The sequence below is a fragment of the Lepisosteus platostomus genome, chromosome 23, assembly GCF_059453375.1.
Source record: "Lepisosteus platostomus isolate fLepPlt1 chromosome 23, fLepPlt1.hap1, whole genome shotgun sequence".
Lineage (NCBI taxonomy): Eukaryota > Metazoa > Chordata > Actinopteri > Semionotiformes > Lepisosteidae > Lepisosteus > Lepisosteus platostomus.
The window spans coordinates 8423975-8439153 of record NC_142633.1 but is presented as its reverse complement, the minus strand read 5'-3'; the positions used below and the strand labels follow the sequence as shown (position 1 = coordinate 8439153).

The 15179-nt window shown below is 46.8% G+C and overlaps 1 protein-coding gene across 7 annotated transcripts in view; it reads left to right on the top strand.

The window, feature by feature from the left end:
• The window catches only part of ccdc50b (coiled-coil domain containing 50b), a 51000-nt gene that overhangs the window by 5933 nt on the left and 29888 nt on the right, over positions 1-15179 (top strand). For all 7 annotated transcript variants that reach the window (XM_088617588.1, XM_088617587.1, XM_088617589.1 and 4 more), the window contains one exon: positions 3436-3577. In XM_088617588.1, the coding sequence (XP_088473714.1) occupies positions 3529-3577 (49 nt within the window). In that variant the 5' untranslated portion in view covers positions 3436-3528. The remainder of the gene's footprint in view (positions 1-3435; positions 3578-15179) is intronic.

Here is a 15179-nt window from a genome sequence, read left to right as displayed (position 1 = left end):
ACCATGGTCAGGTGTTGAAATCGATGGTCAAGTTAAAATTGGTCATAATTTTAAGGTTTTCTGTTCCCGAATCGGCACTTTCCATTTAAGAGCAAATGTGCGTTTTATCGTGGGGCATTTAAAGTCCACGCGATTATTATACGCCTGGAGCGCTTGCAGTTCATTTGCAAACACTTTTCAGCAGAGCTTGAATACCAAAGGGTGCACGTCCCTGATCATGTTTTCTAATTTCTCCTGTCTTATAGCCAGCGCGCACCAATCGCTCTTCTTGCACTGCTGGTTTGATCCCCTGTACTCATTTATAACCACTTGTCTGTACTGAGCTTTATTTTATTGAATTACCTAAAAACGACCTGGTAGCAGTGCTTACTGCACTGTGTAACTGACTGCATTTTCCTTGCGTTATTGTGTTACTGGTTTTGTTTGTCCTGCTATTGTGGATGTTAATTACAATCATTATTGTGTTGACTGTGTGCCACTGAGTCACCCTGGATAAGGGCATCTGCTGAAGCGGATTACTATTGCACAACACCAGGCACAAAACGGAGCAGACCCAAACACAACAGTGTCCCTTTTCTTGCCTGTGTCCCGTGGGGAAGGATAATATTTAGTCCTTAGTATCTTGGGGGAAAATATTGCATTCGGTCATATTTGGTGTTGTTCCTATTAAGATAGAAGTGATCTATACATCTACAGTAGTGTTTAGGTAACTCCTGATGTTCTAATGTCTGTAATTATCGTATAACAGTATTTAAGATCTTTACTGTGCATCACGAGGTGTTGTGGTCACAGTAGCTTAAGTAACGATCAGTCTGTGTCGGTTAAATCACCCAGCTTTGTTTTGTGTGCCGATTTTAATCAAATATCTAAAACTTGAATGGGCAGCTCCTAATAATTCTCAGTGAATATTTAACACATTGAAGTGCTGGGCACATGTTGCTACAGGAGATCTTGCTCTTTTCAATTCATTTCACTGCCTTTGCTTTTCAAATACGCTATATAGTTTTGGTCATACACAGCAAAAAAAAAATAGTTGTGTTTTTTTTTAATTTCTAAAGGCAGTCAGATTTCTGTAAAAAGTTACATTTTGTCATCCCCGATAATTATTGTGGGTATGCACTATTATTGTGTGAAATACTTGTCTTTCTACAGTTGGCTGGCATAGGAATAGGTCATCCTTGATCCTGGATAGCCCCTGGTCAGCAGGTGTTACATTATAACATTTAAGTCATCAACCTCCCAACACTTGGAGCACTTGTAGCAATTCGGCACCTGGCAGTAATTATAGGCTGGAAGGGAGCACACGGATGTACTGTTGAAGAGCACACGCCAACACAAACCCTCAAGACTGTTGTCATGACCTGCTCAATGATGCCATGCTTGGCTCGATTAACACCTTGTGTCCTTCAGCCCCACCCCCTGCTGAGTCTCTCTTCTTTCCCTGGCTGGAGACCACAGGAGGGGCAAAGGTGGCAAAAGAGTTTTTTTCAAGGTCAAATTTGTTCATCTTCACTGTTTCTTTTTTTGTGTGTGTGTGTGTCGTCTTTGTGTCTTGAGGAATTTAACTGTGAACATGAATGCACGTTTCTCCATAGAAGTGTCAGCCAGCAAGCCTGTTTTGGCATCAGTAGCGCAGTAATTCCTGAGAAGTTGGAGAGAGATGCATATGAAAACCTTTGGGGCATCTCCGCTCTTAGCTGTGGAATGTTATTAGAGGGTGGGGATGTAATACGCTTGTCTTGGATCAAGGCTCGTAGGAGTGGGAGAGAACTGATCAACTCTAAGTCATGACAGTATGTAAAACAACCTAGCACTTATTTTGATAATATTGTGCAGTATGTGTTTGTTGCAGACTTAATTAAGAATTTACTTAGTTTATTCCAAATTGTAATTGAATATGTCCTGAGAAATGTGATTTCTTTTCCATGGAACAATGTATATTTCCGCAAGAGAGATTTTCAATGCCATGGTGACACTACCCGTGTTGCATCGTATTCCTTGTGCCCAACAGCTTCAAAAACACCAGTGAGCCTCTGTTCAACCATAAAAAGTGAGCTGAACAATTCTGAATATATATGCAATATTTAAGGTTTGATGGCCAGCTTCTGTCTGGTTGTGATGTTTAGTGGGTCTCTCCTACTTGTTTAAAAGGTATTGGCTTTTAAAAGCACATGGCATCTTTCAGCGCTGAAACATGACCTGTACGTCATGTCCATCCAGCACAATAACTGTAATTACGGAAGGGAGCTTGACTTAAACTCTTGGTCAGGATCCACTGAAAAAAATCCCCGAAACAAAACTTTAGCTGTTAATGCACGGGTGCACTAAGAGTCAGTAAGCTCCTTTTTTGTAATCTGTTGCTTGATGGTGCACAGCAGGTATGATGTGAGATGGAAATGCAGTAAGCTCTCGCTTTCCTGTTTTTCCTGCCTTAAGTTTCATACGTAACGAAAGGCTCTTGTAAACTAGAGAAGGCTGTTCTGAAAGGATGGTGCAGCTGTGCTTAGGTCAGTGTTACTTGATCAGCCAGTCCAGGAGGTCACCACAGAAAGCCCTCTGGAAACAATGGCCTGGTATTAAAATGAAGATGGTTTTCTTCTCCAGAACTCGGGTTGCTTTATAGACAGACCCTCTCATGCTATGAGCACTTCTGCAGCGATGGAGTTTACCCATCTTGCCACAGTACTTTGTGTATAATTTCTTGCATTGATATGGCACATCCCCAAAACGTTTTGCATCACGTTTTGAAAGTGATGCGCGACAGTCGTTCAGCTCCGAGGGCTCCTCTATCCCTCTATAGGGCAGATCTGGTGGAGAAGTGAGAAATTGCTCCACCATTTAAATTAAGGGGCGACTTCTTGTGAGCCGAGTTGTGTAAGCCCAGAATTGTATGTAGCCAGGCAATCAGTTTTACCACCTTTTCTCTTACACGAAGTGCCTTGTGATCTTTCCTCTGACTGACGGCACTTTCTTCAGCACAGTGTCCCTGGTCTTACAATCCTGTACTAACTAAACCTCAGCCTTGCCGAGCTTCTGAGATCTGATGAAGACGGGCTACAGAGTGTTAACTCTGAAAACGAGAGATCAGGAATATTAAAGTTTCTTCAGTGAATTATAAGGCTGATCATAGTGCCTGATCTATTTTCTTCTGCAAAACTGTCGGTAGTTCTTGCAACACCACAAAGAGTGGTATAAATATCATATACTATGGTAGTTGTACTGTGAACTGCTCAAAGTGTTTTGTTTTCATTATTATACCAGTAGTGGTTTCAATTTACTAGAGGCCAAGTAAATTTAATAGCAATCAGTTAACAACATGACCACATTGAACCATGGTCCTAGTGCAGATTCCTGAAAGCAACTAAAACTCTAGGCCTGCGTGAGCACAATGATTGGCCAGTCTGATCCTGATCAACCTGTTTTCCCTCCTCGTAGGAAGAGATCTGCTGCTGTATGCGCCAGCGCCCCCCCGTGGTAGCCATGGCATTGTGACTGCTCACCGTGGAGCTGGTAGGGGGCGCTGCAGCCATGACTGAGCTGGAGATTGATCAGTCTCACCTGCCGCGAGTCCAGGAAGGTAAGCCTCACTCCAGTCTCCATATTGCTGGTGTGTGTGTGTGTCTGTGTCCTATGGCTCATGTAAGTCAGGCCTTAACAGCTGTCCATACAAGAGCAGGAGACGCCACTTTACACAAAGGGTTGTGGGAGGCTGGAACATCTGATCCAGCCATGTTATTGACTCTGATAACCCTGGATTCTTTCAAGAAACCACTGGATAAGATCCTTAGTCAGTTAGCTACTAACTCCCAGCCTGGTCAGATGGGCCCTTTCATGTCCTGTAAAAGCATCGCCTACCTGAACTTCCTCCATTCCTGTCTCTTGATCATTATCCTCAGTTTTCGTCATTGGCTGTTTTTTTTTTCTGAACTGGAGTATGTCAGGTAATTTTGACATGTTGGGTTGTGTGATGGCCATAGACAAAAGGCAGCATACACCCTTCCTTTGCTTCAGTACAATACGGTTTAAATCATTTTGGGATCATAAATTCAGATTTCAGAGGAAATGTGGTTAAAAGTTTTTTAAGAAGAAACTTGTTTACCTCAGGGTTTTTATTGAATTGATTATCTGGGTGTGTGTCAGTCGCATTGTCTTTAATAACATACAGGAGATTCCTTGCAAATCGTGTGGAGGTGTCGTATTCTGCTGTGATTTAAGGAGACCTCCGCTTGTTCTCATTTCTTGGCTTGTGACTCTTGTATCTCCTCTGCCGGACACTTGCATTGTGTTTCTTGGCAGACAGTGTGTCAAATTACTACACCAGCAAAGCTACTGTACGTTACCCATTAAGACGCGCAAACTGGAAAGCTACCAGGCCCTAAACAAGAAAATTCACACTGGCCAAGTGTCTTTCGGGAGAAACAGACCCTGATGATGTACAGGCTTAGTGACCACCACCTGGCCGCCCAGAGTGGACAAGCTATCCTCCGATTGCCAGCAGAGAGAAGCAGAGACAGAGGTGTATGTTCTGCAGCATTGTAAGAAATACTCGGTATTTAGAGAAATGTTCTTCCCCAAAACAACCAGTCAACTCGCATAATTCCCACACCTGCCAGAATCGGAAATCAGCTTCCAGTCGTACTGGGGGAGGAAATGCGGTAGACCTGGCCATCTAGTCTGTGATCTCCTGTCACAGCTCGAGCAGCAGAGGGAGAGTCAAATGATTGTATTGTTCTGAAGGTTCTGCTAATTGTCATTGCTTTGCAGACACTGTACTTCAACTTTCCTGCCAATAATAGCTCTTTGAATTTGAATCTTGAGGTCTGTCTCTGTGTGTAGGCTTTAGCAGGTGTCTTGAGATAATGCTCTGGACAGGCAGGTGTTTTTTAGAAGGTATCTACTCCCCCAGGCTACTGAATTCCTTTACTTTTCACTGCATATCTCTGGAAACGAGAGACTTGGTGTCCTTGAGCATTGTCTCGGAAAGGGTGGGTTTTGTCTTTCACAGCCAGATTAAACTTCCCAAACAAAATGAGACCCTCTCTGGGTGAGTATCTTTGAGTTTGTGATTTAGCAGCCACCTAGAGAGGAGTGGAGTATACATATTGGATCATTTTAAAGTTTTTTTTTTTAAAGTTTTTTAAATCTAATTGGACAAGTCGGAGGTGATTTTTAACAAGGTTTGTGGATGAATGAATCAAGATGTCCAGCCAAGTTTTTCAAGAAACAGTTGTATGAGATCCTTTGATCAATTAACTAGTAACTACCAAACAGGCTAGATGGGCCTCTTTTGTTTTTGTGACCTTTTTCTTGCTGTTCTAATTGCTGGGGTATTTTGATTTCTAGAAACATGCCTTTATAAGGCTGTGTTTAGGCTTGCTGATAAGATAAAAACAGAACTGAGATTTATCCTTGAAGAGTCTGGGTTTGGGGGAGCCGGTCATAGTTTTCCATAATAAAGGACCTGGGATTTCAGTTTGTGTTTCCAAACAATGAAAACCATCCACGTCTTGAGTCACAACTTAGCAATCCGTTTAAAATGTTTGTTCTTTTGCGTAACCTCCTAGTAAACACTTCTCACCATTAAATTTGAATTTGATTTAATCTTCATGTAATTCTGATGTTTTATTATGATTGATAGAATTACGGTGATTTGTATAATGAGTGTTTCTCAAATGTCGTTGTCAGTTTTCCCCCACATCACTTCTGCTCTACAGGTATGAGGCCTGTGTGATGATAAAATCTGAGCTGCAACATACTGGTGTGTTTGTGCTGGCTCCTTGACCTTCTTAGTGATTCTTCAGTTAAAATAAAGCGCACTTTTGATCATTTTTCGAATGGATTACAATTTTAATATCTGTCCCTTTTCTAACCACGGTCACTGGCCCACTGAAGCATATCCCAGCAAGCAGCAGACACAAGGCAGGATACTCCATGGAGAGGACGTCAGTCCATCGTAGGGCAGACAGACTCAGACGCACTCAGCAGGGCCAATTATATATTGACATGGCACATATCAATCTGTCAGTATCCCTTTGGACTGTGGGGAGGAAACCCACACAAACTCCGGAGGAACATGCAAACTCCACACAGATGGCACCCCAGGAATTGAACCCAAGTCCCCAGCGCTGCGAGGCAGCAACTAATATCAATATTGGTCATATTGATACTATTATTATAATAATAATATTATCAAGATCCTAATGACAAAATCAGTAAGTTTTGTTCAATTGCAAGTTATCGTTTATCCTTAAACGCAGCATGCCCCCATTTTCCAATGGCTCAGTGAGTCCTTTTCAGAGAGCAGCTCTGGAGTTCAAACCTGACGCTGCCCGTCTTATCCTCTTCGATTCATGAGAATCGCTGTAGACGTGAATGGACCGCTCTCCGTGACTCAAATCCTCGGGCTGGGGCCCAGCGGGAGCTGGGATCGCGGACAGGAAGCGTGCGCGAGCAGAAAGAAGGGGGCCGTGTTGACACCGGTCCGGGGACGAGCGCCGCACAGCCAGCCAGCCAGACCCTGCCCGTGTGCGGTGGGCACTGTCTGGGCACGGCTGATAAGCTCTCGCATGCTGATAGCAGCTCCAGTTGCATTCCTTCTGATCTGAGGGGGGGGGGTGGGGTGGCAGCAAGGACGTGCCCAGACTCCCTGTGGAATATCCAGCTCTTTTCAGGCTCTGCACATGAGAGGGGGGTGTGCTACCCCCAGTGCAGGATTCTTCAAAAGCATCAGCATGCTTAGCAAGGGAGATGAAAAGTTAGCGCTCTATGAATGTGCTTGATTATTGCATTTCCTTCCTTTAACTTGTCCTGTTGCTGGAAGAATGTCTTTGGGTTATCTTTCTCATCTGTGTTTTTGCAGTTGCCTTTCCAACTCGGATCTAGTGGTTAGTCTCGGGGGAATTTTGCTTCCTTTTCCTGTTTCTCCTTGCGCTAACAGCACTGAGTGACGGAGGGTTTCCATGTCAAAGCCGGGGGTAGTGGACTGAAACGAAGAAAGTGCCAAATATTTCCATTCTCCCAGTCCCAGTTTCTGCCTGTCATAGGATTATCAGAATCCTGCCTGTCCCTCTGTGTACAGTCATTGTAGGCACTGTAGTTGTTTTTACAATCCTGGTGTGGGATATAGAGAATCCCTGTGTATTCTCACCCTTTACAGTCCAACTGGACATCGGGCACAGAGTCATTAATAATTCCTTGCATTAGTTATAGCACTTCTCATCCTAAAGTGATTCCCATATAGGATTGGACCCACTTTGTCCTCCACTGAATTACAGCACAGTGCATGACTTCCCGATTGAGTTACGGCCAGTATATTAATAATGAATAATTCCTTACACTTGTATAGAGCTTTTTTAGACACTCCACTCAAAGTGCTTTACAGGTAATGGGGATCCCCTCCTCCACCACCAGTATGCAGCCCCACCTGGATGATGCTCCAGAACGCTCACCACACACCTGCTCTCAGTGGGGAGGAGAACAGAGTGATGAAGCCAGTTCAGAGATGGGGGTTATTAGGAGGCCATGATTGGAAAAAGGACAGGGGGAAATTTGGCCAGGACAGTGGGGTAACACCCCTACTCTTTTCGAGAAACACCCTGGGATTTGTAATGACCACAGAGAGTCAGGACCTCAGTTTTATGTCTCATCTGAGGAACAGCGTCTTTTAACAGTATAGTGTCTCCATTACTATACTGGGACATCAGGACCCACATAGACCCCAGGGTAAGCTCCCCCTGCTGGTCCCACTAACAACTCTTCCAGCAGCAGCCTTCGCTTTCCCGGGAGGTCTCCCATCCAGGTACTGACCAGGCTCACGCCTGCTGAGCTTCAGTGGGCTACCAGTTAGGGTTGCAAGGTGATATGGCTGCTGGCTCAAATATAGGAGTCACACTCTCCAAACTGCCCCTTGATCTTTATTGACTAAGTAGTCAGGTCTGTGGCTTAACATCTCACCCTGTCCCTTGTCAGCATACTGGGGCTTTCGTTTCAGAAAGAAGGGCGCCCCCTGCAGGCACTGGGCAACCAGCACCACTTAGTGCAGCAGCCTGCTTTTCCTTAGAGTAGGGTGGGGGACCTCTGCCTTGCTCAGCTTCTAAGATCTGCTGCGATCAGGCTTCAGGTTTCCCTTGTGCCTTCATCTTCACGCTTCTCCGTATCGGATGCAGGGAATCCTTACAATATTGCAGCCTGCCTCCCGTTAGAAAGAGCTCTCTGTGCCCGTACGTGCCTGGAGTTAAAATCGGCAGCAGGAAGCGTATCTGCTTGAGCTGCACAGAAGCCGAAAACGCTTCCGTCACCCGTTTTCATTTGTGCGTGCGTGGGCCTCGTCCCTTTTTCTCCTCCCCCGTCTCATACCAGCAGCCATATCACCCTGCAACTCACAACTGGCAACCCACTGAAGCTCAGCAGGTGTGAGCCTGGTCAGTACCTGGATGGGAGACCTCCTGGGGAAAACTAAGGTTGCTGCTGGAAGAGGTGTTAGTGGGGCCAGCAGGGGGCGCTCACCCTGCAGTCCATGTGGGTCCTAATGCCCCAGTATAGTGAGGGGGACACTATACTGTAAACAGGCGCCGTCCTTCGGATGAGACGTAAAACCGAGGTCCTGACTCTCTGTGGTCATTAAAAATCCCAGGGTGTTTCTCGAAAAGAGCAGGGGTGTAACCCCGGTGTCCTGGCCAAATTTCCAATTGGCCCTTACTAATCATGGCCTCCTAATAATCCCCCTCTATGAATTGGTTACATTACTCTGCTCTCCTCCCCACTGAGAGCTGGTGTGTGGGGAGCGTTCTGGCGCACTATGGCTGCCGTCGCATCATCCAGGTGGATGCTACACATTGGTGGTGGTGGAGGGGAGTCCCCATTACCTGTAAAGCGCTTTGAGTGGAGTGTCCAGAAAAAGCGCTATATAAGTGTAAGCAATTATTATTATTATTATTATTAATCTGTGCCCGTGCCCGGACGTTCCCCCGCCAAGGCCCTGCGAGCAGCCGGCCTCCCCCCTCCAGACGGAGCACCCTGACTCCGAGTCCTGCTGCTCCGCCGACTTCAGCGGGGGGAGATGTTTACCCTGATGCTCAGCAGCAGTCCGGGCCTAATTTAGTCAAAACTCTCCATGGCGCCTCGGGAGCGGGGCTGGAATCTCTGACGCGGCGGCTGCTTCATCTATAAAAAGTTCTAAAAATAGTCGTCCTCCTCCTCGGATTCATGCAGGGTCCTGGGGAAAACCGCGTTTTGTGCCGGTGTCTTTCCTTATTTAACCCCTTTCACCAAGGAGGAGAAAGCAAGATGCATCGTCGTTTGATTTTGTCACACGGCTTGCCATTTTGTTGTGACGAATTGTGCTATGTCCTCTGTTTTCCTGCCACACCATTGGGCCCAGATGCGAAGTACTGGTTTTCTGCTTTAGCGTCTGCATCAGGCCCTGCATGAGACAGAAGGTCAAGCTCCCAGGTCTGCAGGTCTTGTCCCCGTTCCCACTGTGCACTTGATATAGATGCACATTAGACCCGTGTCAGAGTTGATCGCTGCAGCGTGCTGGGCTTCCCGTTGATGGACAAGCCTCATTCTGGGGTTTAAAATGGAGCTTTTCAGAAAAACGGAGCCACACTAATCCTGGCTCCCTGGTGTGGATTACTGCTCCTAAGGCTAGGACTGACATTCCTTATTAGGAAGAGATTACAGCTCTTGCCATCCCTCCTCTTTTGTGGGCTTCAAGGAGGGAGAGAGATCTTCCCAGCTTCCACGGTTTTCAGGCACTGTCTCCGTGATCGGAGGGCGGGATTGTTAAACTCCCCTGGGAATATCGACAGGTGATTTTCTGCGAGAGAAGAGGGACAAAAATGCCTTTGCAGGCTATTGCTCGCTTGCGTTCATTGAGTGGTTCATTTTTAATTTATAATTTCAAAGCAGATCTCTACTCGAGCCTCCTCTTTTGCTCCCAACAGGCCTGCACATACACTCTCCATGCCAAACAGTATGCTCCAGACATTTAAATCTGATTTTTTTTCTCCTTTCCATTTAAGTAACCTAATATTTCTAATTTCAGTAGATCGCCATAGAGTCTTTCCATCTCCTAAAAAAGAATGTATGTAATTTAATAATCCCAGTCTGTTAACGCTTATTGTCAGCTATCGAGGTCTCTGCCCCTGAAACCAGAGAGTGGAGAACTACAGCTGCCTGTAGTTTAATTGCAGAGTGGCTTTCAAAATAACGCTATAAAAATGCAGTGAAGGTGGCTGGTTTGTTTAGGAGTCCCACTACTGTGCTCCTTTCATCTCTCGCATCTGAGGTTTCTGGGCCAACATCTGCACACATCTGGAAACACTTGGACTCCTGCCCTCCCTTCCACTCTCAGTTGGTGCTGCTTGCAGCTGGAAGCCCTTTGAGGTGGGCCGGCGCTGGCTCGTTTGTAGCATGTAACACAAGATGGGCTCTTGCAGTGTGGGGCAGCAGACCTGGAGGAAGAGCGTCACGGGAGATTGATTTCAGACCCTGGCAGGGAAAGTGAAGGCGTTTGTGAAACCCGGCAAGACTCGGTGTGATCCATGTGCGGAGGTGAAAGGGCACATGCTGTAGACACCCTGTCATACTCGCAGTACATCTCGTTGGGTTAAAAATGGGCTTTCCGTACCTAGATGTGTTGTACACTAGGGACAGAACACAACAGCACAGAAAGGGAGAGGAGACAAACACCTGTATCTGTCCGTTTTGGCCTTGTAGGTCAGGTTGTGGCTGATAATTGACGTGATGGGAGCAGGAGCACTGTGGGAAAAGCGAAGAGCGCCAGTGTTTTGGGGGGAGACTTGTTACGGACTTGGAAGATTTTGTTCCATAGTAAGAGTGCAGGCGCTGCTGTAAGAGGACCTCGCCATCTCCCGTCTGTGCCTACAAGTCCAGAAATCCACCCTTCCTCCTCTCTCAATTCAGAGTTCGGGGGAGCCGGAGCCTGTCCTGGCAAGCAATGGGATCAAGGCGGTGAAGTCTAGAAATCAAAGAACAGAAACAAAATGGTTTACAGAGCAGCAAACAAAATGACCGGAGATGACATTGCTGTTACAGTAAATCCTGTACACGCATGCAGCTTTTCTCTGGATTATACACTGCGGCTGGTTTTCTACGCTTTGTTCCATGGTTAAAGAGACTCGCACAGACCCGGACTAGTCGTGTGTATGTAAAACATGCCCTCCCGTTCCTGTCTGCACTCTTATTAATCTGCTGTGTGCGCGCTTGTCAAGGCTGCCTCCTATCTAGGGCTTCCCATGACACCATGGTTGTTGACCTTTGTAGAATTCGGGTTTGTGACCATTTCCTCTTGGACAGTGTTCGCTGTATGATCTCAGATAAGCGATGCTGCGTGTGAATCAAACTTTTTTCTTCTGATGCCTGCCCCCCCCCCCCCCCCCCCCCGGCTCAACCCATTCTTCCTGCTTGTGAGTGTGGAAGAGGAGCTTTCCGTGCCTGCAGAGCGCTCCAGGCAGGGCAGGCCCTGGGCCTCCTTACAGCGTTTATAGCTGCGGCTGTGGGGGCGGTTAGTTTGACAAAACCGCCTGCAAATTAGAGTCTCGCCGGAGTCTAACCCACAGTGGGCCACCTCATCCGGGGCCAAGTCCTGAGCCTGAGCAGCTGCCTGTCAGGCTGCCTGGGTGGCGTTAAGGGATATGGTGTCCCTGGGACAAAATCCCAGATTGATTGTGTTTTGTTGCATTCCAAACCAAAATTTCACATTTTGAATGGACTGAGCAGGGCCTTGTTCCCTTCCCCCCCAGTTTCATTTTCTGAGCACCTGCAAGTGTTAAATGATTTGTAGCAACAAAAACAATTGTCAAGCTTAGTTTTTCCTTATAAACATAAGTAGTGTTACACATTCTCCTTAGTGTTGGGTCAGTTGCTTGTATAGCTTCGTTCTATAATCTGAGTGGACCAAGATGCCTGTGTGGTTTTGCTAAGCTTTACGCTTATACAGGCTTTCTTGAATAATGGAATTCAAATCTGCTGACTTGGGTCCCAAGGTCTGTTGTTGCTGAAAATGGTAGTTGAAGGATCAGCGCATGTATCAGACTTCTTAATACCTGTCATACAGAGGCCTGATGTGACTGATCTGCTCTTAAGCAAAGCATTCACTTTGCCGAAGTACCCAGCACAATGTACTGTCTTTCTGCATACGGTAGCTGTCGGATAGGATCTCAGTGTAAGTGTGGTGAACTGTGTGGTAGCAGTTCCCCAAGACTTCAGAGCCACAGTCTGTATCCCAGAGGAGTCCCAGTCCCGGGTAAACAGCACACGGGGCATAGCACCCCCTACTGGGAGGGAGCACAGCTGCCATTTCAACTAAACTGCTACACCCCATACACAACATATCATGCATATGTCCCGGCACAGGAGCAATTTAAAAGTTTAGAGATTAGACTCTATACAAGTCCTCCAATTGACTGGTTTTCGATATTCGAAACAACCATATTGATCTGGTGAGCTCGTGATTTGAACACCATGAAAACCCCAGCAATAATGTTCAGACATCTTGCGCTTCTGCCAGTGTTGTCCTCTAGACAGTGGCATGCGCGCCCCTTGTTTTCGGTGCTCTCGCCCGCTGTTTCTCCGAGGTTTATGTTAATGAGCAGTTGTGCCACCGGAGTACGACAGTATGCAGCCCCTGGTGGTGCCTGTGTGTGGTGGCAGTGCTGACGGGGGCCCGTTTCTCCAGTGGAAGCCCACCCTGTGGCTGTGTTTACACGGGCTTCAGCCCTGTCTGCCGGCCTCGGCCCTTCTGCATGGCAGGCAGCCAGGAGAGTCCCAGCCTCTGAGACAACGGACAGGGGAGGTTCAGACACCTCTTGGCTTTGCCAGCGTTCTCACTGAATGCAAGAAAAAGTAATCCCAGGAAAGTAACCATCAGCCCCAGTGAGTTGAAGCCGGTTTCCCAGCTCGGGCAGAGCTGCAGCCTCCTGGACTGCGGCGCTTGGCCTGAGCTTCATGCCTACGAACGTGGTGATGGAAAACCGCGTGTGGTCGCCTTCTCATCTCTTCCTTGTCCGCCGGTGTGTTTGGATTTGATGCAAACCAGCTTAGATGTTTTACTCGTCCTGGTTTGGTGATCCAAGCCCGAGGCTGATGTGGTCAGTGACTGTCCAGACACACTGGTTTCCAGGACCCCAGAGGCACAGCGGACAGGTGGCCCCTTTGGTGGGGGAGGCTGGCCTTGCTGTGAGAGTTCAGGGGTCAGGGTCACCCCCCCACCCTCCCCACTAAGCAACACTAAGCCTCCCTGTTAAGACAATGAGGTTACATTGCTAATTAGCCAAGCTGAGTGTACTGTATCACGTGGTTCTTTGAAGGTTTTTCCAAATAAATGCAGGGGTCAAAAGGGTTTTGCTCTATAATGGAAGACAAAAAAGCGTTAAAAAAATGTAGCTTGTTTTGATTCAGAGCAAAGTTTCCTCCTCTTTTACAAACATTAACTGCGGTCCGAGCGACTTGTTCTCCAACATTTCGGCCTCCTCCGGTGTTTTACTCCGATGTCCTGCTGTCCCGGTTGGCAGCCCAATCCAGTCGGCTTCCTGTCTCGGTGACCGCTCTGCGGATGTTGGGCAATCTGACTGCTGGACTGTACTTGAAATAAACAGTGGAAAAACAGCAGTGCTGTCTGCCTCCCTGCCCTCTCCCAGCCTTGAGCAGGGAGGGTGTGGTTACCAGGACAGACGACAGCGTCTCACTGTGGGCACAGCAGTCTGGGCCTGTGCAGGAGCTGTTCAGGGCGCCTTTTTTATCCAAAAAGCCTCACTGAGCACCTGGTCTTACACTTCGTACAAGTTAATCTTGTGAATGAGTGACATGTTTGTGGTACAGCTGCCATTCCCTTCAAATTTCCCTTTCCAGAGTATTCGTCCATTGCGTGAGATTTATGATCTCCTTTCAGACTTCCCGAGAGAAACCCTGGATTTCAATAATCTGAAACGCCTGATGGAATCTTTCTAAATCGGTAACAGTCTTCAGGAAGCCATCGAGACTTTAGAGGTCAACTTCCTGCAAGGGTATTTTATGGATGTTTTGATCTCCTGGTGCTACTGTTAATTGTTTTACCTCGCTAGGATTAGTCTTGGAGAACGTAAACAGTCCCTTGTGTTTCTGGGATGCAAGTAAGACCCTTCATTCCAAAGCTCTTAGATCTGTTAAAGGTTTTTTATGAGCTAAACATTCTTACACGATGTGTTCAGATTTGATCTGCAGGACAACTGAAGGCAGGAAAAAGAGGAAATTGGCATGGCTAATTCCTAACGTGAATGCTCGTGGAATATTAAGGGAATCCCTTTTTCCTTGGCACTGGGAGGATTATGTGAGCCATTGATGCAGGTATTGACAATCTTGGAAGGTGTCCTGCACTCTGAAGTGGTTGATGCCTTTGAGATCAGTAAGGATTCAAAAGCCTGATCGGTCAAGTGAAGTGTACCAGTAGCCTCGGCAGCTGAGATGAATGGAATGCCCTCTGTTCATTTGAACCATTTGCATTTTTATATTCTGATCACGCAGTGCTGACTTCTGTGTATTTTAAATCTGGTGCTTAATTGTTTCACAACTTTCCGTTACCAGACTTGTGAAGATGGTATTTTCCTTCTAGGCTGTACAGCTTGTGCAGGAGTCTGCAGATTGGAACAATTTCCAAGTCCTCAAACGGGATAGCAGCAGGTGCTCAGAGGCCTACAGCAGGGAATCGGAGATGTTTTTTGGGGCGGTTTTGTCTCTGGTCTCTCCACCCGTCTTAGACACCGAAAGCTTTTCCACAAGGTGTTGTCTCCCTGCTGCGTGGATATGTTAGGTGGAACATTTCTGGTTATCCTAGTAACGGTTTTAGCAGAGGGGCAGTGCATACGGAGGATGAGCTCGTTAGTAGGCGCTGAAGAAAGTAAATGAAAGTAGGTGATTCACAGGCATGTCGGGATATTAGGGTGTAGTAGGTAGTTTCCACTAGAGTTATCAAACCAGATATACAAAGGTTCATGTTACGGATTGAAAGCAATGTGGCAGCTGCAGAATAATGAAATGCCTGACTTGGGTGTTAAGGAGCTTATAAAAGACCAGTAAAATGATATTTAACAAACACAGCCCCGGGGGCTCTGAAGTGATAATGCACTAACAGTGCGCCGCCTGGCCAGGGTCCAGACCGTGAAAGTGAGTCCTTCCGGCTC